Source organism: Arabidopsis lyrata (genome assembly GCF_000004255.2).
Source record: "Arabidopsis lyrata subsp. lyrata unplaced genomic scaffold ARALYscaffold_5, whole genome shotgun sequence".
NCBI classification, from domain to species: domain Eukaryota; kingdom Viridiplantae; phylum Streptophyta; class Magnoliopsida; order Brassicales; family Brassicaceae; genus Arabidopsis; species Arabidopsis lyrata.
In genome coordinates, this window is record NW_003302551.1 from 15,248,863 (window position 1) to 15,274,988 (window position 26,126).

Sequence of the window (26,126 nt, forward strand, 5' to 3'; positions counted from 1 at the left end):
GAGAATTGCTCCAATGTTTCTTTTCAGAGCGCAGTCACGCTGCCTACGAATGACGGGTTTCCAAATAAAAAGCTTAAAACTAAATTACAAAACTGAAAAAATAACTAAAAGTAAATAATACACTATTGTTAATTATATATATGCATTATAACTTTTAAAGTTTAAATTCTACATATGCAGTATCCCTTATAATTTTAAGTTAAATTAATTAACTAATTTTTAATGCACACATATGTTTTATATGAAATTAATTTAACTAAATTTTTAAAAGTGTCACTTAATTAAATTATACATGTTCATTATAGGTTAAGTTAATTAACAAATTTTTAATGAACACATATATTTTTTATGGAACTAGTTTAGTCTTTATTACATTAAAATTTTAAAGTTAGAATAGTTATAATGTACATATATAATTTACATTGATATATTATATAGATTTATTTAACTTATTAGTTTTAAAAAAAATTTGATGAAAATACTTCGTGTAGTTGACAAAAAAAAGAAATACTTCGTGTAGTTAACAAGACATTTATATTATTTGGAAAGGAAATGATGGTTATGGTGTTGCACACATAACCGATGATAGTTCGGGGATGTCCGTATGTAATACCAGTAGTTCGTATAGTTAGCGAAACATTAAAATAGTTTGTATGTGTGGTGATGTATTGGCGTATAGTTCGTGTAGCTCGCACTGATTTTTCCTTATTTGAAAACTTGAAATTTGAACATACAATTTAAATTTTATAATACTAGATCAAAGATGTTTCAAGATGTTACAATTTAATGTTTTTTTTTTTTGTGTGTGTCGTTTGATTCTCTAAACTCGGAAAATGACAAACAAAGTCATAGACCGACTTAATTTTAAATAAATATTTTTGTCGCCAATCCATAAATTTGATAGGACTTAACAAAAGTCAAATTTTGTTGACTGAAACTAAAAAGTTTAGTCGGATCGAGAGAGATAGAGCTGGCTACAAACAAATGAAATAATAAGAATGGGATCATCACTATCTCTATCAAATCAATGTGACACAAATCTCAATCAGACTCGTTCGGTACGTTTCTTTATTTTAATTTTTGTCTTTTTTTCTCTAGAGATTAGATCGATTCCAATCTCTCCAGTTCTCTACCGACAAATATACCTTAAATTAATGCAACATTTTATTTTTACGATCTCTGTCATATCAGATTCTTCCCCTTTACTCTCTTTCAAGCACACGAATGGATAGTATGTATAAACCATTTATCTACCTAGCAAAGACAAAATTTGTTTTGTTAGGGCGTAATTCGTCCAAATATTATATTTTCAGCATAACAAAACTAACAAGTGGACAATCGACTTACTCAACATGGACAAATTTTTGAAAATGGTATAATATTTCAATGTCTCACTTAGAAAATATTCATAGGTGTAGAAAAGAAAAAAATTGAAAAAGATGAAAAGGTCAAAGTAAACTCAAAACTTTATATCTCTATTAGGTGTAGTAATTTTTAACGTACTCTAGTTTTTTGTTTCCAACATAATTTTTATTTTATTTTATCTCGATGTTTATTTTGTTTGTTTTATTCATTATTGTTCAGCTATACTATGTATTACAAATTTACAACCAATGACACCCATAAATAAATGATCGAAACAGCAAATGTTATGAAAATTGAATAAAATAACTAAATAAAAATATTAACACTAAAATAATGACTTTGACCGTCACAAAAATGATAACTGAAATTAGTGGTTTGATAATTTTAGTAGTGATATCACCGTATTAGAAATTTAGAACACATTTAAATTCAAAAATATATGTGAAGTAAGTTGTATATACAAAACCAAAGATAATTTTGAACATAAATTGGAATCGTGTATATTAGTAACATCAGGGAAAAAGAGTGAACACAAAAATTATTCTTCTACTCTATGGTAAGTAAATTCAATATAGTACCACTCCTAGCTCTTATGGATGAAATTACTTCATGATCACTTACACATAAATACGATAATGTGAAGTTTAAATCTGATTACAAAAATAGAAATTTAGGTGAAGATATGAAGAAGGGTGCATGGGGTTCCCCCACATCCACCTGCAAAAGTTATGATTGCATTTCAATCATTGCCCACGAGCGCAACCAACACGTCGCTCTCTTTCCCTTCAATTCATTTTAATTTCGATCTCTATCGTTTTTACTTTGCTCCATATATACGTTTATATGTATTACAAAATTCTCTTGCTTTGAATCATATATCGTCCCACTACTTTTTGGAATTAGTCATTGCTCACAATGTTTGACTCTTTTTCCTTCTATTCTTTTTGTCTTTACCTCCTCCATTTCAGAAAGGGTTTTGCACTAGAATGGTGTTATGCTAAATGAATGATTAAATTCAAATGATATGGCTCATTTTTCTTATAGGTTTTTCTTTTTTAAAAGGAAGAATTGGATAATCTCTGTTTCTGAAAAAAATAGTTGGATATATTTGATTTTCCATTCGAAATTAGATTGTGGCAAATGCCATCTAGATTTTTTTTAAAATAGACTCATTCGATGTAAAAATAGATTACAACTTTTATCGACTAATTTGTGATTAAGCATATCACAATGCAGAGTTTGTTTTGTGTTTAATACAAAATATTTGCATATATATATATATTATTCTTTAGATTTTTTTCCTACTCACTCTCTATAGACAAAACATATTCATATTCTTTATAGAAAAAACATAATTATGTGATTAGCAAAAAAACACATAATTATGTAGAGAAAAAACCTAAGAAATGGAAAGAATGGAAAGAGGAGGGTAAACTTAAGATAGAAGCCCCATGAAGCAAATGATGTTAAGTAAAAGAAACAAAATTAAACTCACAAAAGTTATATGTATGTGTGGTTAATGGCAAACATTAGTAAGACAAATTCTAGATTGTTTTATAAAAAGAAATAATTTAAAATCATGGCTTGCATTTGACTGTAGTAAAAAAAGACTTTACAAGATATATAAATAAACGACAAGTATTATTATAATTAAAAGAAAAGAAAAGAAGAGAAAGAAGAGAAAGAAGAGTGTTGAGTTGTTGCTTGTTGGATCCTCTTTAGTTTTCGCATGGGGTTAACATTATAGCAAATTCTCCTTTTACTTTCGGCTCTGGTCCCTTTCCAGATTTCATTTTTGTTATTATCATAATTTGTTTTTTTTTTATCCACCGATCTTATATTTTATTTATATAAGCATTTCCAAGAAATAAATTAAGCCAGTTGGGCTGAGATTTGTTTGCGAATGTTACTGCTCATGAATGTTATTGGGTCACTAAAATATTCAAATTCATCTCATGTGTTGTTACTTTCTTTCATCATAAGCAAATTTTGTTTGAACGTTGCCTTGTATTGCTAACAAAATTAACGAAAGATGTGTACATGTATATATTATATATTATATAGTCTTATTCGGTTTCTTGGTGTATGAAAATTGGCATTGACACTCCCAATAAGAAAACAAAAACATTCAGAACAAACTAAATTGAGTAACTACATCAAGAAAGAATTTTTTTTAATCTCAAGCAAAACGATTATAAACCAAATAAAAACGTAAAGATCTAAATAATCCTTAGTAATGATTGTAATCTGTTTTACGTTTCTAACACGAATACGACCCCTGAGCATGTGTCCCAACCTAAGTAACAAGAGACGTGTTGTGTTTGTATATGATAATAATTCTAAAATAGATACAGATCATAATATAAACGTACGAAGTGTTGGACCTTAGATTTTTGTAATCTTCTCTTTTGAAAATGAAGTTTCTATAATCAATAGTTTTATATGAATAGTAACGAATGTCAATAACAAATTCCGTTGTCGTCCAGCGGTTAGGATATCTGGCTTTCACCCAGGAGACCCGGGTTCGATTCCCGGCAACGGAGCTTTTTTTTATCTTTATCAGCAGCAGCTACTATTGCCATCGATTCTACAAACCTCTAAACCTCTCTATAGCCCACGATATAATAAAAAGACGATTAATTATAAATTAAGCATTTCTATAAGCGACCATAAAACTATTTTGATTTGTGCGAGTAACCGAACAAGTGCTCTCCTCAATTTACGACATTGGCCAAATAATTTCTATAACATGAAGTGATCTTATCTTATCGCAACTTATTTTATCACAAATCTGTATGCTTCCACGTACATAACCATGTAATGTCTATATATTAGATAAAATCATAGTACTGCATAAGAAGAAATAATCAATAGAACATCACAACTTTTAAGTTGGTTTGATTTAATATAATATGACAACTTCAAAAGAGAAAAAATAGCAATCAAGTTCAGCGGTAACAAACAGAATTGCATCAGGTTTGATTTATAATAAGTAAACAAAAAAAAGATTCTTAAGTTTTTTAGTTTTAAACAACCGAATGAAACATCAACGAACATACTCTCGCGATTCTGATCTCTTAGACCTCTTGTACTCGCGTTCATATCTGAAGTCATCTTCCTCCATTTTATCGTAGCGATGACTGTACCGGTCTGTGTCCCCTTGATCTTCTTCGTAGTAGCCATGCGTTTCTTCTGGCTCGCCACGTTTGTACTCTGCATCTTTTTCACGGGACCGACCACCACCCTCATGCTCATATTCACCTCCTTCATAATCCCTATCCTTCTTTCTACTACGGTCTCGGTCATGATCCCTTGAAGTACGATCCCGTCCCCTGTCACGATCACGGCGGTCTCTGTCTCCTCTGTCACGGGTCCGGTCACGATCACGTCTACTGTCTCTATCCCTGTCTCTGCCTCCTTGGTCTCGGTCTCTGTGGTGCTTATCTTCTCTCGGCCTGTCACGAGACCGCTCTCGAGGTTGTTCATGAGACAGCTCACGAGACCTTTCTCGTTCCCTTTCTTTTCCCTTTTCCCGAGATTTCTCACTGGAGACAAGGCAACAACATTATCAGCACAATATCAGTCACAAGGCAAAAGGTTTAGTACGAATGAAAATATCTTTACCGCTCTTCCCGTGGTCTCGATGGCTCCTCTGACTGGGAGGTTCTTCCTTGCGGTTGTTGTTCCCCAACAATTTCTTCACCACCACCAACTCTTGAAGTCCCAAGTCCACCACCAAGCCTGCGTGGACGCCAGTTTGGGACAGTTCTACCTCTCTCAACATCAACCAAAACTCTTCTGCCGTCAATCTTTTGTCCATCAGCTTGCTTATATGCAGCTGTAGGAAGAGTAACAAAACACATTGCAAAATAAGTAAAAAGAGCAAACATCTCGGGGAGATAAAAAAAAAAAAGGGTTGAAAGAAAACAGATGCGATTGGACCTTTCATGTCACGGGTGTGCATGTACTCAATGAAAGCATATCCTTTGGGTTTATTGGTCAGCTGATCAGTCACCAAATGAACCTGAGAAGTTTAAGAAGAAGACAATTAACAAATCAAAATCTGTGAGAACGAAATCAGATTCCAGATAAAAGTGTTTCATATCAAACAAACATGCAGCTCTATAAGGCAGGCAACCTTTATGTTGCGTCCAAATCCGAGAATGTCACCACCCACATCAAGAATTGGCAGAAAAATGGATGTATTGCAGCAAAATTACCATTTCTGAAGTGTCTAATAAACCACCCCTTACCAGGGTATTAAAACTTAGATAACTAAAAATGTATTAAAAAATGAACCATTCACCTTCATAGTAGCCCAAGTCTCAGATACTGAATATTTATAGATGTTAGGATAGGAAAAGAGAGAAGGGTTTCTGATACTCCAACCTTGGTTGCTTGAAAATAAAACATTTTCTTTGGAACAGAATGGCTTTGGGATATGGGCAGAAAATATTTTATAACTTGCTTACCAGGATGAGTTGAGCTCATTATAGATTCAGAAAATACCTAATCGATTAGGTAAACCGTGTACCTACAAGTCTACAACCTCTATAGCATAGTAAAATTATTTGTTCTCTGAAGGGACAAGGAAAAAAAATACAACTATACCAAGTCATGCGCCGAAAACATTTCAAGCAAACACCTTGGAGAGCGGAAATTTGTGACATTTTACAAGAAACACTTATGCAACTATATATTCAGTTATTTGAGAAAGGTCTAAGAGACTTGATGGCTTTACAAAGTCTAAAGAAGGCATGCAAAGCAATTCAAAAGTAGAATGGCCTTTTGGTCTAGCAGAAAAGATGCAAACTTATAAGGGACTGAAAAATTATAACCTAGGAGACTTTTGTACATAAAAATAAAACATATTGAGCAAAGAGCTCTAGAGAGGGAAGCCATTACACAAATTCTTACCGAACCAGCAAGGGAATGCTCAGAATAACCTACCCGTTTAATTGGTCCATAAGATTCAAACTCCCTTTTAATCTTACTCTCAGAGGATTCGTAGTTCTGCAAGACGATAACAGGCCAAAGTTAAGCACAACATAACTAACCTGTCTAACAAAAGTCATTCAACACTAAGAAAAAAAAAAAAGAAGCACAACTTACAAGTCTTGAAACGAACAATGTCTTGTATGGATCTCCAGTAGCATTTGGATCATTATTCGGGTCATCTGCATAAAAAAATTAAAATTAACTTGGAATCCTTAAACCCTAAGAGGGCATGAAAGGATCACATATAACATATAGTAGATTACATTTCTTTAAGTCCTCAGCAGCCTTTTCAACACCTTTCTCCAGTCGTAATTTATGAATTCTCTCCCTTTTCTGCGACTGGACGGCGAAACAAAAACACAAGACAATAAGGCACTGACTTAGGGTTAAAATATGGCAATAATCGAAACAGTTTAAGGTGCATCATACAGGTAATTCAACTTCTGGCTTAGGTGGAGCGTATTCTGGATCCCCAGGCTCAGCAAAGTTACTCACAAACTGAGCCATACCTAAAAACAAATACACAAAAACAAAATCAAATCCAAAGCTCGTGAGAAAAAAGTTCCAAAACACAATGATAGATATACAAGTTGAGACCTGTATAAGGCGGGCACTTTCTCTTCTCCGGTGGTGGTTTGTACTCCAACGGCGGCCGTGGCTCAAAGAGCTTCAAGAGATTGTTTGTTAAGCCAGTAGGGTGGCTTTGACCCATCTACAAAATACATAAAGATACAATGGTAATATCAACTTTAAAGCAACAAGAAATCTTCCATGAACAAGCCTTAAATCAATCAAAACCCTAAAACAAGCTCAAGAATCAAATCATATGACCTAAAATCCGAATCTCAATTCAATTTAAAACGCAATCGAATATAGAACCGAAGCAAGTATCAAACGAATTGAGTATTCAATTGAAGAAGTAGAACCATTAGCTAGAACCTAATAGACAACGAAAACTAAAATCTAGAGAGTAATCACGAATTCAACGAATTGTGAGAGAAGAGACGAACCAGCTTAAGCTGAAGAACATTGGCTCTGTTCTGAACTTTAGCGCGAGCCTGAACGGCGGCGTTAGGGTTACGCATGAAAGGATCGCCGGAGTCTCCCATGGCGACAAAGAGATCTCGGAGCTCTGCTAGGGTTTTTCGTGAAGGAAGCGGATGGAGGATTTTGCGGAGAGATGAAAAAGTAACAAAACCCAAATTAAATCTCAAACCGGATTCCGATTTATTAAGAAAACCGAGTTGAGTGAGATCCAATAGATCACGATACGTTAAAACGTTGCCGTGTTGGTTGGTGCAACCCACTTACTGAACAAGAGGGTTATATCAGCTTCGATTGGGCCGGTCCTAAACAAAGTCCAAACATGGGCTTTGACTGTCAAATTTTTCTAAAATCCATCAACAAAAATAGATTATAATTTTATTTATTTTTACAATAATATGCTCTAATTTCTTAAATCTTTTTATAATAACCTTAGGAAAAAAATTAAGCATTTCGAAATGAACATCACTTTCATAGGAATTGGCTCTCCATCCAATGCCTTTGTTAAGTATGATGGAACCGAGGTTTGAGATCTATTGAACTTGACAGGCACACTTTTTACCATTGGTCTCACTAAGAAAAATTAGGTGGTTGCGTCTCCACTTGTGCACCAGAAGCGAGAATGGATAAAAAAAGGTTGCAATGGTTAAATATGCTGCAGAAAGAAAGCCTTATGTGATCGGACATGTAACTGGTCTCAATATAGAAAGTGATAGTACAAACACAACACTAGGACTCTAGGAGGGTGAAAAGTGGCATTTTTAACGGACGAGTTTGACAGAACCCGTTGTCAATTCGACAGTCCAGCTACAATGGTCAATTCGAACTGTGAATCTCTCATCTGTCGGGTGCTCATGAGATCACTGTTGCAAGTGCCATAATATGACGGATTATGAGTATGAGATTGGATATTCAACTCGTGCATGTTCCAGTGGTTACAACGGTAACCCATATCTTTTAGGTGGATGCAAAGGTGAGAAACTGACTCGTTTTGTTTTCTTGTATCGTGGAAAAACTTTGTTTATTATAATTATGTGGTTTTTCATCTACAGATCATATCGACGAGTGTCGAATGTTCAACAATAATTGACGTCCTAAATATTGTGGTAGAGGTAGCACGTGTATTAAGTATTAACACTATAGAATTAAGTGTGTGATTTCTCATTAATTTGTCGCGAAAGAGAAAACAAATAGCCGATGTTTGGATGAGCTCAACGAGCTGATAAATGGAAGAATCAATGAGGATTATAGATGCAGATGATATATGAAGATGATGTTGAATCGAAGAATCATTGACGAAATTTGAGGATAAGATAAAGAAGATGGATTTTCTGTTATTCACTTTTCCGAGAAAATCAATGAGAAAAAGCTTAAGAGCTCTGATACCATATTAACACTTTATATGCAATAAATAAGCAAAACATAAGATATTTTAAAGCAAAATTAATACATTTTCTTGAATCGCAATTTTGACGATGCTTTCTAGTGCTTTCCAAAACTAGAATCGTATTGTCGATGAAACTTTCGGGCAACACATGAACATAAATATAATGACCATCATAGATATCTCATATAACTGATACTAATAAGTTGTAGCATTAGCATATACACCAAAGCTCTTGGAATTGAACAAATTTAAGCTGTAAAAAAAAGAAAAGTGAATACATAAACCGAGGAATGTAATAAGATTATAAGAATAATCAACCAAGAATTTCGAAACAAAAACTACTTGCTGCAGTATAAAAACAATAAAATCTTACGTTCTTCTTTCTTCATTCAAAAGGAAAATCAAACGGGAAATGAAAAATAGAAACTACCGTTGTTACAAAAATTGTTAATAAGTTTCTACAATAATGGTGTTTGCGTAGAAAAAAAAACTTCGCGTCGAGATATTTGGGGGAGGCATTATTGGTGGAGAGGATGATGATGAAGATCAGATGGTTGACCTAAGACTAAGTGAAATAGTGGTTGCGACAAATGACTTCTCCGACGAAAACAAGTTAGGAGAAGGCGGCTTTGGTTCCGTGTACAAGGTAATAAGCAAATATAACAATTGACCTCGTAAATAAGATCAGAAGTTGATTGATCCTAGAAAACTTTTGTTTTACTTTTACTCAATCTATGATTCTAAAGTTCTTTACCAAACGATTATAGTCGAGGAGTTTATCCATGTTGGTCAAATATAGGAATGATCTATCCCTCACTTTTAATACGGTATTGTCATAATGACTGATTCCACAATTTCTCAAAGTTTCACCCTAAATAATGCTTAAAATATTTGCTGATTGGTTTTGACCGTAGGGAAAGGTAGCAGCAAATGGGATGGATGTTGCCATCAAAAGGCTATCACCAAACTCAAGGCAAGGTCTGTTAGAATTCGTAAGTTATTATTTTACATCCAGAGGTCTGGGGTTCGAGTCCCAGATACTTCGATTTATTAATAAATTTGCACAGATTATTGGAGGCAAATGTGCAGGAGTTCTCCAGCGATGTACAATTATAGCCGTTCGCCAGGGTTCTACGCAGAAAGAGAAGTGTTCATCAAGAACATGAAGAAGAAGGTGAAGGAGGTGAGCATGAAGAAGAAGATGAACGAGATGTCGTCTGTCGTGGATCTAATAAGGGTCGGAAGGAATTGTCCGTTGTAGAATCGTCTATGTACCCGTTCTCATAATTTGCAATAAATAATAAATCCAGACGATTAAAAAAAAGGAAGAATGAATAAAATTGAGGTAAAATTCACATTAGATTTTAAATGGATTTGAAAGTACAAAAATAAAAGGATTTAAATCTATGGGTAAACCATGTTATTTTAAAATTTATATGTCTCATTTCAAAATCAATGAGCAATGGAAATTTTTGAGAATTGCCCATTTTGATGTGTTTTTTTCAAATGTCCCTTTTAGATATCCATTTTCAAAAATATCTCTCATAAAATATGAAAAGTTTAAGTTTTATAAGGTTTATAATAAGGTATTTCTGGATGATATTTACTACTTGGATACTCGATCCAAGTATTTATAAAGTAATTAATAAAATTTTACCAAGTATTTTAATGAGATAAGTTTTACAAAGTAATTATCAGGTTAACAAGGTATTTATAAGGTATTTGTAACCGTAGAATAGTACAAAACGACTATTGGAAGCAAGAGAAAAAACGATATGAATGTGAAAACAAGAGAACCAATGTCTTTGGCCGATTTCTATATATTACTCTTTTTTGCCAAAATAAAAAAGGATAATTTGACTCTATAACCAACAAAAATTTATAAATTAAGAAAGTAGCACTAAAAAAAAAAAAGGTGATATTCTTTATAATTTATGTAATAAAGACAGATTTAGTCCCTCTCAACCTCTCTCTCCCTTCTCTCTCTCCACGTCCCTCTCTCATCTCTCTCCCTCTGTTCTTCTCTCCTTCCCTCTCTCTCTCCACGTCCCTCTCTTCTTTCTCTCTCCCCCTCTCTTCTTTCTCTCTCTCCCCCTCTCTTCATCCCTCTCTCTCTCTTCACGCACCTCTTTTCTCTCTTTCTTCACGCCTTCATTTTCTTCGTGAGACTGAAAGGACTTTATTGTCTTTTCATACACCACATGTGCTACTCACTTAATATCCAAGATTATGGTGTTATAAATTTAATAACTTTTTCAAAATTGGCTACTTTTGCAAATCACCCAATAAAAAATGGTGTACGTGAGCAATATCTGGAGCTTTCATTTTACATTAATATCCAAAATTTGTCTGTTTTGATCCATTAATTTGATTTTTTCCGAGCTTTACAAGGTGTTGAGACTCCTTTAAAAAAATTCAAAAATATTTTGCTGATAAAAAAAAAAATTGAACTAATTAGTTGTTGCTCTTACTGAAATATACTCCCTCCGTTTCGTTTTAGTTGTCGTTTTAGGACTTAAATTTTGTTTCGTTTTAGTTGTCGTTTTAGGTTTTCAATGCAAATGTTTGGTAAAAATTCCAGTATTATCCCTATTGTTTTAATGTTGTGGCCAATGAAATTTTTTATAAAATATATTAATAAAGGGTAAAATAAAAAATTTAATACTTTTCTTAATTTGTGTGAAAAAACCTTAAACGACAGCTAAAACGAAACAGAGAGAGTATATATTTAAGTATCCAAGGATGAGTTTGGAAGTCTCGGAGCCAGGCTATTAGTATAGGACTCCGGAAAGCGTCAAGTTATTAGAAACTTATGATGAGGTATTTCTAATGTGTGTATGTCAAAGCTAATTATGTTGTTGCTTTGTAATTTCTTTTTAGGAATTTTTATCTTGTTTAGCCTTATTTGTTGCTTTATGTGTTATCATGTAATCTCATTTATCGCAAGGAACTTGGGGATTTTGTTGGTAGAACTTATCAATGTGTTTATGTTGTATACTTAATACTTGTATATACATAATTATAAACGTAATCAAGCACATGTATAAACAACCAATCGTAACTTAAAAATTTCATTAACAAACTTAGCTTTTGGTTAGTGTAAGAAGAAAGCACATAAAGAGAATAACTAATACTTGAGATTCATTATGTTAGACATCAATAGGGAAGTTGACCAGGGATATTCCCCGGAGGATCATAGCTGCATATGATCCAGGGTGTATCAATCTGACACCTCACCGAGTCACGTTACACAATCTGAGTATAATCATCGCACACACACATTCACGAATTGGTGTCATAGCTTACCATATCCAATACTTAGTTGCGACGGGACCACTCATCCCAGAATCCAGATTATCCCCGACGGCGCCGTAGGGTCCTCCCAAGAGCACCACGGCGTAGTCATCGATACATTTGTTAGCAATCCTCTGTGCATAGGCTGCAAGAGTCTCGTTCCACTCCTTGACGTACGCTATGTTGTGAGCCGTGAGCGTTTCTTGCGGTTCGACATCGGCTCTTGGGCTTCCCTTTGGCGGTTGAGCGAGGATACCACGAGCCAGGAGGAACAATAATGCGACTGAGATAAGGGTATAACCAAAAAAAGACTTATTCTCCATTTTTTGCTCTTTTGAAAATTTATTTTATTTCTTGGCTGGTACATATATAGAAGTTAGGTTCGGTGGGCTAAGAAACAAGCTTGGAGACTTCACATTTTCGTAAAAAATTTCTAATTAGAATTTGCTTTACTCTATTTGTTAAATCTGCAAAAAAGAAAAACTTACAATTCTTTCCTTTGTTCTTCCATATTTTAATTATTTTTATGTTCATTTAATGCATTCATGGAGAGAAAGTAGAAATCTAAAATGAATCTCAAACCAGTCCAAAAGAAAAGCTAGCTCTCATTGAATTTTATCTAATTTTGCTATTTTCTATTAAATCAATAATCTCTGTCCAAGTTGCGTTAATGGTCAGTGAAGTTCGTGCTGTTTTTTTTTGTCAGAACAAATGTTATTGCTTTGTAATTTTTCTATCTTGTTTACCCTCAAATGTTGCCTTATGTGTTATCATGTAATCACACTATAGCTAAGGCAAATGAATTAGGTAAAACCCGTTCGATCATGAAAGCTTTGTCGAGCCACGATGGCTATATGTATAAGTGAGTGTCGTGGGTTGATTCCATAGGATCACAAAAGCACAAAACGATGTCGTGTTGTTATAACCGGGTCACACTTAAACCCTCTTACAGAACAAGAGAGTTTATCTAGCTCACACTTTACTATTTTGCCGACCAGTTTTTGTATTGTGGGTTATGATTATCAAATGTTCTCATTAAATTTTATAATCTCTGCCTAAATTGCGAATATGGTCAATGAAAGCAATTATTAATTTGTACTTTATTTATACGACATTACACGTGGTTAACCAAAACACTGGTCACTAGGAAGTGGACCAGGAACCGACCCATTATCCAAGAACTGAAGACCGAACACCACAAGAATGGCTAGAACCGACAGATACGACAAGCCCTCTACCGCACCCAACAAACCAAACGGCCCATTTGGCAGACCCGACCCGGTTTTTGTCTTGGTATACAGAGACCAGCCCACGATGCCAACCACCACCAAGTAGCTCACACCTTCCAACGCTCCGATTGAACCGGCCGGTCCTGGAGGTAAGCCACAACCTGTGGTCTTGAGAGTGTAGAGGGACCATCCGATAACCGGTGTCGAAACTAAACCACCGACTATAGCTGCCGTCTCCAGAACTCCGCCAGTGTTGGTATTTTCCTTGGCCTTTGCTACGACCTTACCTAACGGCTTAATTGATCGCCGGATCAAATTTCTCCGGTGAAACGACGGTGGAAGAGAGGCAGAGATCGGAGATAGTAGAAGCATTTTAAGAGAAAGAGAGAAAAAGATTGGATTTTGAACTCTCACCAGTTACCACACAAAATAGCAAAACTCTCTGCATAAGCTTTTAAGAAGAGCCTTGACGACCGTTTGATCTTAATGCATCACACACACTACGACAATCCTAGCAAAACCATCCTGACCAATCATGGTACGACATGTGTAAGTGTAATGGATGTAAAACAAAAGACGATATAACACAAAAAGATTTATCCACAAGCATTCTTACAAGACCCTCTAACAGAGAAACAAGGTCTCGAAACTCTTCCTTTGTGTTTGTGTTTTTTCTTTCCCTCCATAAAGTGGGGTTTCTAAAAAGGCGGTAAATCCAAGCTGAGTAACCGTCATTTGAAAATCCACCAGCCTAACCATAACTGACATTTGAACATTCATATATAGCCGCCTTAATCCAGAAGGAGCAGAGCTTTTCTTCCATCTAAAACTTATCAAACTAAAGATTCTGATCTGTATCATCAACACCATCATCATCGTCGTCATCATCATCATCATCGTCATCGTCCTCACCATCATCATCGTCATCTCGTTTTCTCTTTGGGCGAGATGATGATGGCAAGGACTGGTCAGGGATTGGCAGGTCATCTTCGACTTCTTCTTCTTCATCTGGATCATTGTCCTCATTGATCGGCTCGATGTCACTACCCACAGCATCATGATCTTCCACTTGAGAGACTGGCTGAACAAGGTACCCTTCACCGGATTCTTCATCCTATCAAATTCATCAATTACAAGGTCAGCCCTAAACCCAAAAGCAACAGTTTGACAAATTAGAACCTCACGCATGGAAGCATTCCAACATCACAAAGAGTCACGGTTGGCGATTGTCTTCACGAAACACAACAAGGTTAATTGTAAATCTAACATGATACCTTATGCTAACACGACAGGGTACTTCGTAAATATGACCTCATACTTTATGCAGCAAACAAAACAATGCAAGACTATGCAGCAAACAAAAAAACGCAAGACCGGACTGGAATTCTAATCCAGTAACAAATTTACGATACTAAAGTCCCCTCTTATATGTCCTCTATCAATCACCAACGTTCTAATATCTTTCTCTGAATAACAGTAGGACAGTGAACTTAGGCACAAAAAATTATAAAAATGAGGTAGTAAGTCTATCAGGAACCTATCTGCGGCAACTACGAACCATTAAAAAAAACAAGAAAAAATCAGTGAAACTCTAGCATTGCATCCAAATATCAAAAACTGCATTAGATTTTGAAGTACCAAGTATCTCACCTCCTTTTCAACATCATCATCTTCATCCGCAAACTCTCCATCATCCTCAACCCCTTGGTCATCTTCCCCAGTCTCGCCATCACCGTCTTCATCATCATCCCCTTGCTCATGCCCATCAATCTCTCCTGCGTTCATCAACCTGCCTGTGCTCCCTGACCCACCAAGACCACGATCATCATTATCAACTTCCTCTTCCTCCTCATCCTCTTCATCATCTTCTTCATCATCAACCCCATCTTCCTCATTATCACTATCTTCAATCTCATGCACCTCAACCACATCATTATCTCCCCCTACTTCCTCCTCATCAATCTCCTCACCAGACTCACTATCATCCCCATCATCTTCCCCTACTTCTTCCCCATTTACAGCTTGAAGATGGAATCCATTAGGCCGATAACTCGTCCCGTTCACTCCAGTAGCCTGCTCTGACTCATCATCCTCAGCATCACTCTCTTCATCCTCATCAACATCAACAACACCATCTAGCCTTTCACTATGCCCATTACTCATCCTAGGAGCCTCCGCTCTTTCATCTCCATCAACCTCCCCAATTCCAGGATCCTCTTCATCACCCTCCTCCTCCTCCTCTTCATCCTCCTCATCTTCCTCGTCATCTTCATCATCAGACTCAGGCCTCTCATTCCCTTCAGCATCAGTCTTATCTAAATACTTCAAAGTTTTAATCAACCCAAAAACCCTAGATCGATAATCCTTAACCCTAGTGACAGGACACTCATACAGATCAAGAGACACGAGCTTCAACTCCGCCAAAGGAGCTAGATCCTCAACAAACTGGATCCGGTTATTAGACAAATCCAAATCACGCAACGAATCAAGCCCAGCTTCAACAAGAAACTCCAAGCCAACAGTGATCCGATTATCAGATAAGATTAGCTTCTGTAAATTACCAAGTCTAGGAAACTGCTCCAGCGAAGAAATACCGATGTTAGCTATAGAAAGATGCTGAAGATTTTGAAACTTCTCGAGAACATTGGGCGGTGGTAAACGTCCATGAACGCGTTTCACAGCACCATCAAGTGTTAGCGTCCGTGTAGCTAACCTATCTGTTTGACCATCTAGAGCCGCTTCCACAACTTTTTCCCAAATCTCATCCATCAAAACCAAACCCACCTTAAACCTCACAAGTCACGTCTCTCTCAAAACAGAGAACAGCTTCGAAACTTGCGGAGAAGAAAATTTCACAACAGAGCGAAGAAAGGGGAAAAAGAGAGTTAGAACAGAGGAAATTGTTGAATCTAGATGAAGGGTATGAGATGATTTGAAGAACCCAGAATCAAAAACCCTTTCTTTTGGAAAAAATTTCTCAACCAGAAACTCTAATTTGTACGGTCGCCATCAGTCGCCATTAAAACCTCGTGAGGAAGAAGAAAACCTAACATTGATCTTTGTTGGGCTCTTAATGGATTGAGAAATTCGTGTCGGGTCGGGTGGGTGGTTTTGAAGCGTAAATTCTTTAACGCGTTTATAACCGTTGGATTTAAGTGTTTCTGATCGGTGACGTGGCATAATGGAAGGTGTGGATTGAATTATTTTGTTTTGGTTGTGTAGAAGGACGTAAGGAGGATTTGGATCTGGACAATTTCGACACGTCTCTGTTGTGTGCAACTAATTGTGGACCCCTTTCTTTGACATATTTACCAAAAACGCCATTATCGGTCTTTTCTTTTTTTTTAAATATGAATTATCAAATCTACAAAACATTAGTAGATCTTGTAGTTGTGAATTAGAAATTGAAACACATATAATTCATTTAAACTATATGTTTGGTTTTAGTAATTCAACATTGTTCATTAAGTTCGTTTTATATTTTGGTTACAAGATTTGATCATTTTGACGTGTTAACCATTTGAGTCAAGATGTGATTTTAAAGCTCTAGTGGGAAATTTCAATCGAATAGTTTTTTTGTCGAATATAGAGAATCATTGTAACTTTTGTATACATCTACATTTGTCTATTGAAATATAAAGAAAAGCAAATAATCAAAAGAAACAAGAAACTACCTAGTAAATCAAGAAAGAGTTTTACGTAGTCAACATTTGAAATTTACATCTCCATGGAAACTTGGCATTGATAATTAACAGATTAGGTTAATAATCTGTCATATAGATTAATGGCATATATAAATTGACAGTTACCTGTAGAATGATCTTAACTCTCTTGGCATATATAAATTATTGCGTTACAGCGTTAGTATTGTTTTTAAGAAACAATATAGCCGTTTTTGTCAGTGAGAAAAAAATAGAAAATTGTAAGTCTCATGGCTGCTTAATATGTTTCAAAACTTTGGAAATTATAGTCAACTGCAAGCAGTAGATGTTTGGAATTGGATTATAAAATAAAAAAAAAACTAAAGAAAAAAGGATAAATCGTATTTCCAGTTTTAAAATCGGTTTGGAGAAAAAGTAATTAATCGACCGAAAATCCCCAAACCTTGAAAATCAACCTCCTTGACACATCTTTACTAACATTTTTCCACCATACGCAATGTCAACAAAGTTACTATGCATAATTGATTTTGCGCTAGTTTTTTTAAATCGTCGTCATATTCATCGGTTTGGAATATACCACTATATGATTCTCGAACCAATGGACTCGTTATCTAATGCATGACGAAGCAATCTATCTTCAACATGAATTATGTTGTCGCTAATTAATTGAATCGCATCCATAAGTATATTTGTTTCGATTGTGATTATCTATGTTTGTTCAAATCAACAAATTACTAGCCAATTGTTAGAAGGGTTACTTACGGTAGTTGATATCATAGCCATGTTAAGTTAGTATCATCCTCGACAAAAGTAATATTATCATCGATGTCATTTTCCCATTGCATTAGACTCTGAATCAATGTTAAATATGGGAGGTTTTTAATACTACCGTGTTTTTTTTATTTTTATTTTAAGTAATTCATTTATCTTTTCATTAGGAGAATAATGGCGAAAGTGTTTTGTTTTTAAGGTTTTGTTATAAACAAAACGGAAATTTCTATCGTTCAAAAATCAAAACTATATTTGACAATTTTTTTTTTCTTTCTATATTTGACATTTGTATAACATATCTTTTAATATACGAATTTAAATCAGATAGTAATGTGACGACGACACTAACACAAATCTTTATAATTTATATCATGGTTAACATGTTTGTTGTTATATAGAAGGCGGATTAGGACTGCGATCAATTAACGAAGCAAACAAAGTGAGTATGTTGAAGCTGATCTGGCGTATACTATCAGCAAAGGGGTCGCTATGGGTGGAATGGGTGAAAAAATATCTCATACGAAGAGGCTCCTTTCGTGGTGAAACTGTTGCGCCTTGTCTCGATATTTCAGGAGCTTTTTCCAGATCCAAGAGCCGCAGGTCGTGGTATCTAAGATGTTTATACATCTTAGATAATGGGGAAACTACATCATTTTGGTTTGATAAGTGGAGTGATCTAGGATGTTTATATGAGAAGCTTGGGGGGCGAGGCTGCATTGATTTGGGAATCGCAGCCACTGCTACAGTGGGAGACGTGATGGCCATGGAACGAAGAAGAAAGCATTGGCCAGTGTTGTTAAACCAAGTCGAAGAAGTAATCCGAAAACAGAAGCTTACTAGGAACGCGGAGAGAGACGTAGGTCTGTGGAAGGGGAAGAATGACCATTATCGCAAAGAGTTCAGTTCTAAAGAAACATGGATGCAGTTACGAACCCCACGGCCATTGATGGAGAGCTACAAAGGAATCTGGTTCCCGCACTCGACTCCGAAATACTCTTTTATCATATGGCTCGTCACAAAAAACAGAATAGCCAGAGGAGACAAGTTACTACAATGGAATAGACAAGCTAACTCGAGCTGCATTTTCTGCCAACATCCTATGGAAACAAGGGATCATTTGTTCTTCATATGCCCTTATTCCCATAGTGTTTGGCAGGAACTCGTCAAGGGCATTCTCCTTTCCCAGTTCACGACAAACTGGAGGGATATTCTTAAGCTGACCACCGACAACAATCTTGGCAAGACGAAAACGTTTATTCTGAGGTACATCTTTCAGAACACCATTCACTCTATTTGGAGAGAAAGGAATAATAGACGACACGGCGAAAAACCGGCTCCAAGCGAGAAGCTATAACAAGAATGATAGATAAGAACATGAGAAACCGTTTCAGCACAATTAGGAGTGGAGGAGATTTGAAGTATGCGGAAGGCATTGAAGAGTGGTTTGCTTCAAGGCAAAATTGAGAATGACTACTTGTTCTTGGTTTTGATTTTTTTAAAAACAGTATGCATTAAAGTGTAAACATGTTTTTTTTTTTTTTTTTGAATATAATTTAACATTAAATTCAAAAAAAAAAACATGTTTGTTATATGCTCATATGCATTTTATTTGTATCTATTTCATGATCTTACATTAAGAACGTCTAAATGTGTTGAATGAGATAAGATAATACATGAATCGGGAGAAAATGCACTACACAAGAAAAGTTATTAAAAAAAAACTTGAACGGGCCCAACTCGGGATATCAAGATTTCGGCCCAATATGTCCATGCATGCCAATCTTTGGTTTATCACTTTTTTAAAGTAGTATTTGGATTATCGCTTAGTATTTGCATCTACTACAATACTATGAGCAAAAATGATTATTTCTTTAATTTGATTGCTAGATAGTGCTGAAAACTTTATGTCTGTAAATGAAATTTCTAAGCTGGCTAAATAGTGTTCTGGATTCTTGAGGGACCTTGTCACGCCTAAAATAATGTTGTTTTTCGAAGCTCATAACAATAGACAATTAGACATTACAAAAAAAAAAAAAAAAAGAGATATAAGACAGTAGAAGAAAGAAACTAGACAATTATGTGCTAGTTTTTGATGGATAGATATTACATAAAAGTTGCATTTATCCTTTTTATCAAATGCCAAAAGCAGAAAATAATATCAATCCAATCTTATAATTATTGTACGCAAGATGTTTATCTATCTGTTTCAATAATACGACACACGTAGTTTGTAGATACACTGAAAGGTCAAGGTCAACAAATAACACGATCAATTGCATTAAATGTGTAATAGCATGATAATCAGAACACTGTTTTTTTTTCTGATAACATCTATAGACGACAAAATCAACCGTAATTTCAAAATTTCCGTAATTGTTTCTCTTCTCTTTTCTTGTTTTATCGACAATTATGGAAAACTCTTTTTTTTTAACGGAGATGTTTGGTCCGACAACGTGACGGTAAATCCTCCACTGTCTTCGCTTAATGACAAACGACAATTAATCTTTTTAACTTCCTCTTTTCACTTACAAGTTATTTCATCATTTTAGTATATAATTTTTTCTTTTCATTCTCTAAATTTGAATTTTCATTGTAACATAACGGTAATATTAGTATTTTTGGTTAGTTGATTATGTGACATGATTATGGATAATAGGCTTGACAGGAGTTCGTATCATACAATGAATCATTGATATAAAACTACTTTATCTACTACAGGAGTATTTCATAAATTTCCTTTAACCATTTTAAATCCAAAAATGAGTAGATAATGAGATTATTAGTGAAGAGAAAGAGAAAGACAATGAGATTACATAAAAAATGCATGGGAGTCCAAAATCAAGATAGATATACTTGAAAACACTCGAACCCCACAAGGATCGAAAAAATATTTCTTTTAGATAGCTCAAAACAATTATAAAAAAATTTCAAAAATCTTTTAAAAATATCCAAAGTGTTGAAAAGTTGAAAATCGATTAAAGAGATATGAAAAAAAAAAAAATAATAATTGTGCCAATAGAGAGAAAGAGAGAGAGAGAGACAGAAGAAGAAAGAAAGGTTCCTTTGTCTCGGAAGAACCAAAGAGCCAACACAAAAAAAAAAAAAAAAAGGTTCGTAGCTTTTCTTTCTTTCTTTCACACGAAATCTCACGAGCCGCCTTATATATTTCTTCTTCTCTGTCTCTTTCAAAACTCAGATCGACGGCGTAACTCTCCGGTGTAATCTCAGCCGTTAGATCTTTGTTTTCAGTGAACCGATTTATGTAGGAGAAGTTTTAGTTTTTAAATGTAATTTTTTTTTCTTTAATTTTTAAAATCGTTGTTATCAGAAAAAGTAGGTAGCAAAAAAGAGATTTTTACGAAAAGCAGATTGACTGGTAGCTGAAGAACAACGGAGCAGAATTATAGAAAGAGTAAAAAATAAAAACCCTAAAGGTTGAAACTTGGTTGACGAAATTAAGCTGAAATTTTCTTCTTCATTTATTTCATTCTAAACTTTTGTTATATTTAAGAATCAGTAAGAAACAAAAAAAAAAAAAAAAAACAGAGTGAGACTAAAAAAAAAAAGATGCCGGTAGATTTAGATAACTCTTCCACAGTTTCCGGTGAAGCAAGTGTTTCAATCTTATCCACCGGAAAATCCACCGGAAAGAAGAAACGTAACCTCCCCGGCATGCCTGGTAAACTCTAAAAACTAGTTTTTATCAAAATTTACAATTTTTCCTAAAGTTTTTTTTTTTTGACAGATCCAGAGTCAGAAGTTATAGCTTTATCACCAAAAACATTACTAGCAACAAACAGATTCGTATGTGAAATCTGTAACAAAGGGTTTCAAAGAGACCAAAATCTCCAACTTCATCGCCGTGGACACAATTTACCATGGAAGCTTCGTCAGAAATCGAACAAAGAAGTGAAGAAAAAAGTCTATGTTTGTCCTGAAGTTAGCTGTGTTCATCATGACCCTTCACGTGCTTTAGGAGATCTAACTGGAATCAAGAAACACTTTTGTCGGAAACATGGTGAGAAGAAGTGGAAATGTGATAAATGTTCAAAGAAATACGCTGTTCAATCTGATTGGAAAGCTCATTCCAAGATTTGTGGTACTAAAGAGTATAAATGTGATTGTGGTACTCTGTTTTCTAGGTAAAGTTTTCAACTTTCTTGATCATACAAAAGAATAAACTCAAAACTCAATCTAAGTTTTGAGTGATTTTGTTTGTAGGAGGGATAGTTTTATAACGCATAGAGCTTTTTGTGATGCTTTGGCTGAAGAAAGTGCTAGAAGTCATAATCAGAGTAAGAAACGGAATCCAGACATTTTGACCCGGCAAAAACCGGTTCCTGACCCGATTCCTGCTCCGGTGGATACTGATCAGTCTGCTAAAATCATTTCTTCCTCGACTTTAACAATTAAGCAATCAGGTAAAGAGTCTCTTGTAGTTTGGTGTTTTGGATCCTTTTTTGTCTCTATATTATCTTGTTTTTAGCTGAAAATGAAGATGGCAAAAGTAATCCTTGTTAATTGGTCGGTGGTGATCTTGGAGTTTAGTTTGGTGTTTTGTCCGTAGTGCTGTATTATTTTATCTGTTACCTGATTAAGAACATAATTCGTTTAATAGTTGTTCAATGGGTGATTGGTTCTTTATGATAAAGAAATGGAAGATATGATTGATTTGCTTTTTTTTTTTTTACATTTTTTGTGAATTGAAAAGTATCAAACTTTATGTAAACGACTAATGACCCATATGTTTTGCAGAATCCCCCAAAACTCCTCCTGAAATCGTTCAAGAAGCTCCAAAACCGACCGGTGTAAATGTTGTTACACGCAACGGTGTTTTCGAAGGCTTATTCGAATCTTCCTCGGCTTCTCCAAGCATATACACAACATCCTCTTCTTCGCCGAGTCTATTCGCGCCATCTTCGTCCATCGAACCTATCTCTTTGGGTCTCTCAACGAGTCATGGATCATCATTTCTCGGGTCAAACCGGTTCCAACCTCAACCAGCGATGTCAGCAACCGCTTTACTTCAAAAGGCAGCTCAAATGGGAGCATCTTCTTCAGGAGGTTCATTGCTTCGGGGGTTAGGGATAGTTTCATCAACTTCAACTTCTATGGACGCAATAGTCCCTCATGGACTAGGATTAGGACTGCCTTGTGGTGGCGAAAGCAGCTCGGGTTTAAAAGAACTCATGATGGGGAATTCATCCGTGTTTGGTCCGAAACAAACAACATTAGACTTTCTCGGTTTAGGTAGAGCGGTTGGTAACGGAAATGGTCCAAGTAACGGACTATCTGCCCTAGTCGGAGGAAGTAGCGGCATCGATATGGCAAAGACATTTGGATCAGGAGAGTTTTCAGGGAAAGACATTAGTAGAAGAAAATCATAAGTAGAGGTAGAGTAAGTTAATAGTTTGAGAAATTGGGGGTTTTAGATGTTCTTGTTCAATAGCTTAGTGTGAGTTTGAAACTTCCCTTTGAAAGAAAGGGTTCAATATTTAATATATATTGCAATTAATTAATCACTCTAATCCATCTAATTTCTTATTCTTAAACGCAAAGAAGTCTTTAGTGACGAGTGATGACGATGATTGACTCTTATCTAATAAATTCCGTGAAAAATGCAATAAATGGAATTGTTTTCCTTTTGGTTTCTTTAATCGGAATTGGTTAAGAGAGTGAGATTTACTTCTTTTTATAGAAACTCTTTCCAAATCTTGAATAGTCTAGGGTCCCATTTGTTTTTTGCTACAATTTTCGGTGGGATATTGAAATTTTTTTACCTTTCGAGTTTTGACCATTGATTTGATTAGATATTCGATAGATTTTTTGCTGTGCCAATCGTATCGTAGGACCATTATGATAATACCGATATAGTGACGTGTTATTATCACGACAGGACAACACTAATACCGGTTTAAAATCTCTTATTACGAGCCATTATTATGATGGAAATAGTCCATAATTATTTTGGGGGCTTCGGCCATAATTCATAAGCCCATTTATCTCAATGTAGGCCTAAAATTTCCAAACATATATACACGAAGAAGGATTAAATCAGTTAAGTTAACCCTCTAATTACAAATAGATTGTTGTCTCATTAACAAAGTTTTATCTTTTAACAAAGTTAAAAGCATGCTTCTTGCCTTTACATGTGCTTCAATGTATGCTTCTAGTTTTCTTTGAAGCACATGTAAAGGCAAGAAGACTACTACATTATTTTCTCAGTCCAACAGAAGCTGACATGAGCTTGAAGCTCTAGCCATATAAACCAACTCATTGAGTTCCCACGAACGCTCTTCCTTCGGATACAAATATGGAGCAGAGAAAGCTGCAGTCTTTAACTGTCTTGCGTTCTTTAGAATGTACGCCACCACTTTCTTCTCTTCTTCTCCTGCGTTGTAATATTTCCACTCGAAAATATTGAGATGGAACAACAAACATTCAGGAACGGAACTTGGTTCTTCCCAATGATCTTCTATTGGATCTTCGGAGTAATCGTGTTCCTCACACTCGCACTAAAAGAATACAAATTATAGTGTATTAGAACTTTAAAACAAGAACTCAAGAAAGTGAAAAAAGGGAAGAAAGAAACTGAATGCATTAGGTCAAATTAAATGTATACTTTGTAAAGCTTGAGAACTTGTAGTTTAGGAGAACTTTCGAGCATCCAAGTAAGTAGATCCCACCACATTAGAGCGTCTCCACATAACTCCAAATGAACTAGCTGATAGAACTCCATATGGTTATGAAGCTGCATAGAGATTCTCGGAAACATAAGCACAATACAAATGTCGTGTATCACAAGAAAACATAGGTTTGGTTTTGGTTACGTACCGTTGTCGAAGCAGATAAACATAAAGAGAGACGCTTGACTGATTTAAGAGGTCCTAATAGCTTCTTGGGGTTTTTGTAAATGACTTTAATATTCGCCTCAACCACCTCATGCATAGTATCTCTCAAACACAAGTCGCCATAGAAATCTACAAAGTTGAAGTACTTCAAAGACGGGGCATTGACCACAAACGTAAAGTCACCGTACAGTTCTCCAGATGTATCAAGAATAGATAATCTCTGTAAAGTAGGTATTTCTACATAGAAAGACCGCACATGGAAACTGTTATAAGATTTGTCCAAAACCAAATCTTCAAGAACAGGACAACCCGATAAAAGCCTACGATGAGATTTTTTGGTTTTGTACTCTACACACACAAGGTGTAATGATTTCAAGGATGGAAAGCAAACAGCGATAGGAACATTCAGAACAACCGTAGAAGCGAGTTTCAAGACCTCGAGTTTTTCATATGTATAAAGACTCTTTGGTAGTTTGATTGACCTATGTTCCCTGAAATATGCTTCACAATGGGATATTTCAAGTTCACGCATATGGCGAACCATTCCAATTCTGATCCATGTTGCTATATCTTCAGAGCTGCAACAAGGACCAACGTCGAACTTCACAGTTTCTAGAACCTGAGCCCTATTTAATACCATTGATTTGTCTACATACTTGAGAAATCTCCCGTAATAGGAAGGATCAAGCTCAAACTCATCGTCAAAACGAAGTTTTGGAACCATCGTCCAAAGAAACTTCCAGCGTTTTGACAAAAGCATTGTGACGACAACATCTTTGGTAGGAAGTGATGAAAAAATCTTCAAAAGCAAATCATCAGACAGATTACTAATCCTATCCATATGGAAACCACTTATAGACTCAAAAACCTTTCAAGATTCAAACAAAGATGTATGTGATGATTACTACAAAACTAACAATAATACAAATACCCATCGAATCAATCACAACCCTAACAAAATCAAAGAGTAACCATGAAGAAAACCCAAAAAAAAAAGACAGATAGTTTTACATGAGATTGATTCCTTCTGTTTCACACCAAAAGGAGATGATGAGGGAAGATTTGGAAGTTTGACTTTGAAGAGAAGGTGGTGAAAGTGTGTTTGCTCCGTACGTCATCAAAATAAAACAAACCAAAAAGGGAAATTGGGCTCAACGGTAATGGCCCAAATTTAGTATATAAGGCTCAAACGAATATTGGAGAGAAGAATAAATAATCTTTGCGTTGAAAGTATCTAGAAAAATTCGGTGATTAGCATGATGGACGATGTTCTATAGATATTTTAATATGGACTGTTTTTTTTTTTTTTTTTTTGAATGAATGTAAAATTTATTCATAAAAAAATCCAGTGTTACATCAAGTGCTTCAGTTTTGAAGGTGAAAATTTTGACATTTGTTTACAATCTTAAGTTCGAATAGAAAACCAAATAATGAGGAGGTCTTGGTACTTCTGATTCTCCGAGCCGTGATCTTGTTCCGAATGGTTTTCTCTATCATTTGGCCAAGGCGAGGAGTTGGAATGTGG

At 35.3% G+C, this 26,126-nt stretch overlaps 6 protein-coding genes and 1 non-coding gene across 7 annotated transcripts; 2 read left to right on the plus strand and 5 right to left on the minus strand.

Moving 5' to 3' along the window:
* Positions 1-3,836: 3,836 nt before the first annotated feature.
* TRNAE-UUC lies at positions 3,837-3,908 on the plus strand. The gene has a single exon. It is a non-coding gene; the product is annotated as a tRNA-Glu (tRNA).
* Positions 3,909-4,232: 324 nt separating this feature from the next.
* LOC9313827 (U1 small nuclear ribonucleoprotein 70 kDa) lies at positions 4,233-7,651 on the minus strand. The gene is made up of 9 exons (XM_021025465.1): positions 7,374-7,651; positions 6,961-7,075; positions 6,793-6,872; positions 6,627-6,702; positions 6,478-6,542; positions 6,316-6,378; positions 5,308-5,389; positions 4,990-5,203; positions 4,233-4,910 (listed from the first exon to the last, which is right to left on the minus strand). The coding sequence occupies exons 1-9, from the start codon at positions 7,470-7,472 to the stop codon at positions 4,412-4,414; spliced, it is 1,293 nt and encodes a 430-aa protein (XP_020881124.1). The 5' UTR covers positions 7,473-7,651; the 3' UTR covers positions 4,233-4,411.
* Positions 7,652-11,950: 4,299 nt separating this feature from the next.
* LOC110228548 lies at positions 11,951-12,411 on the minus strand. The gene is made up of 2 exons (XM_021026223.1): positions 12,101-12,411; positions 11,951-11,993 (listed from the first exon to the last, which is right to left on the minus strand). Exons 1-2 carry the CDS (start codon positions 12,409-12,411, stop codon positions 11,951-11,953), a joined length of 354 nt encoding a protein of 117 aa, XP_020881882.1.
* Positions 12,412-13,162: 751 nt separating this feature from the next.
* LOC9312110 lies at positions 13,163-13,775 on the minus strand. Its single transcript, XM_002877714.2, has one exon. The coding sequence runs from the start codon at positions 13,687-13,689 to the stop codon at positions 13,213-13,215; it is 477 nt and encodes a 158-aa protein (XP_002877760.1). The 5' UTR covers positions 13,690-13,775; the 3' UTR covers positions 13,163-13,212.
* Positions 13,776-13,867: 92 nt separating this feature from the next.
* LOC9313829 (acidic leucine-rich nuclear phosphoprotein 32-related protein) lies at positions 13,868-16,371 on the minus strand. The gene is made up of 2 exons (XM_021025346.1): positions 14,968-16,371; positions 13,868-14,431 (listed from the first exon to the last, which is right to left on the minus strand). Exons 1-2 carry the CDS (start codon positions 16,084-16,086, stop codon positions 14,156-14,158), a joined length of 1,395 nt encoding a protein of 464 aa, XP_020881005.1. The 5' UTR covers positions 16,087-16,371; the 3' UTR covers positions 13,868-14,155.
* A 4,356-nt stretch (positions 16,372-20,727) lies between these two features.
* Positions 20,728-23,274, plus strand: LOC9313830 (protein indeterminate-domain 2). The gene is made up of 4 exons (XM_021025994.1): positions 20,728-21,429; positions 21,496-21,892; positions 21,972-22,171; positions 22,506-23,274. Exons 1-4 carry the CDS (start codon positions 21,318-21,320, stop codon positions 23,135-23,137), a joined length of 1,341 nt encoding a protein of 446 aa, XP_020881653.1. The 5' UTR covers positions 20,728-21,317; the 3' UTR covers positions 23,138-23,274.
* A 313-nt stretch (positions 23,275-23,587) lies between these two features.
* LOC9312111 (putative FBD-associated F-box protein At3g50710) lies at positions 23,588-26,041 on the minus strand. Its single transcript, XM_002877716.2, has 3 exons — positions 24,585-26,041; positions 24,373-24,501; positions 23,588-24,265 (listed from the first exon to the last, which is right to left on the minus strand). Exons 1-3 carry the CDS (start codon positions 25,440-25,442, stop codon positions 23,972-23,974), a joined length of 1,281 nt encoding a protein of 426 aa, XP_002877762.1. The 5' UTR covers positions 25,443-26,041; the 3' UTR covers positions 23,588-23,971.
* Between the last annotated feature and the right edge of the window lie 85 nt (positions 26,042-26,126).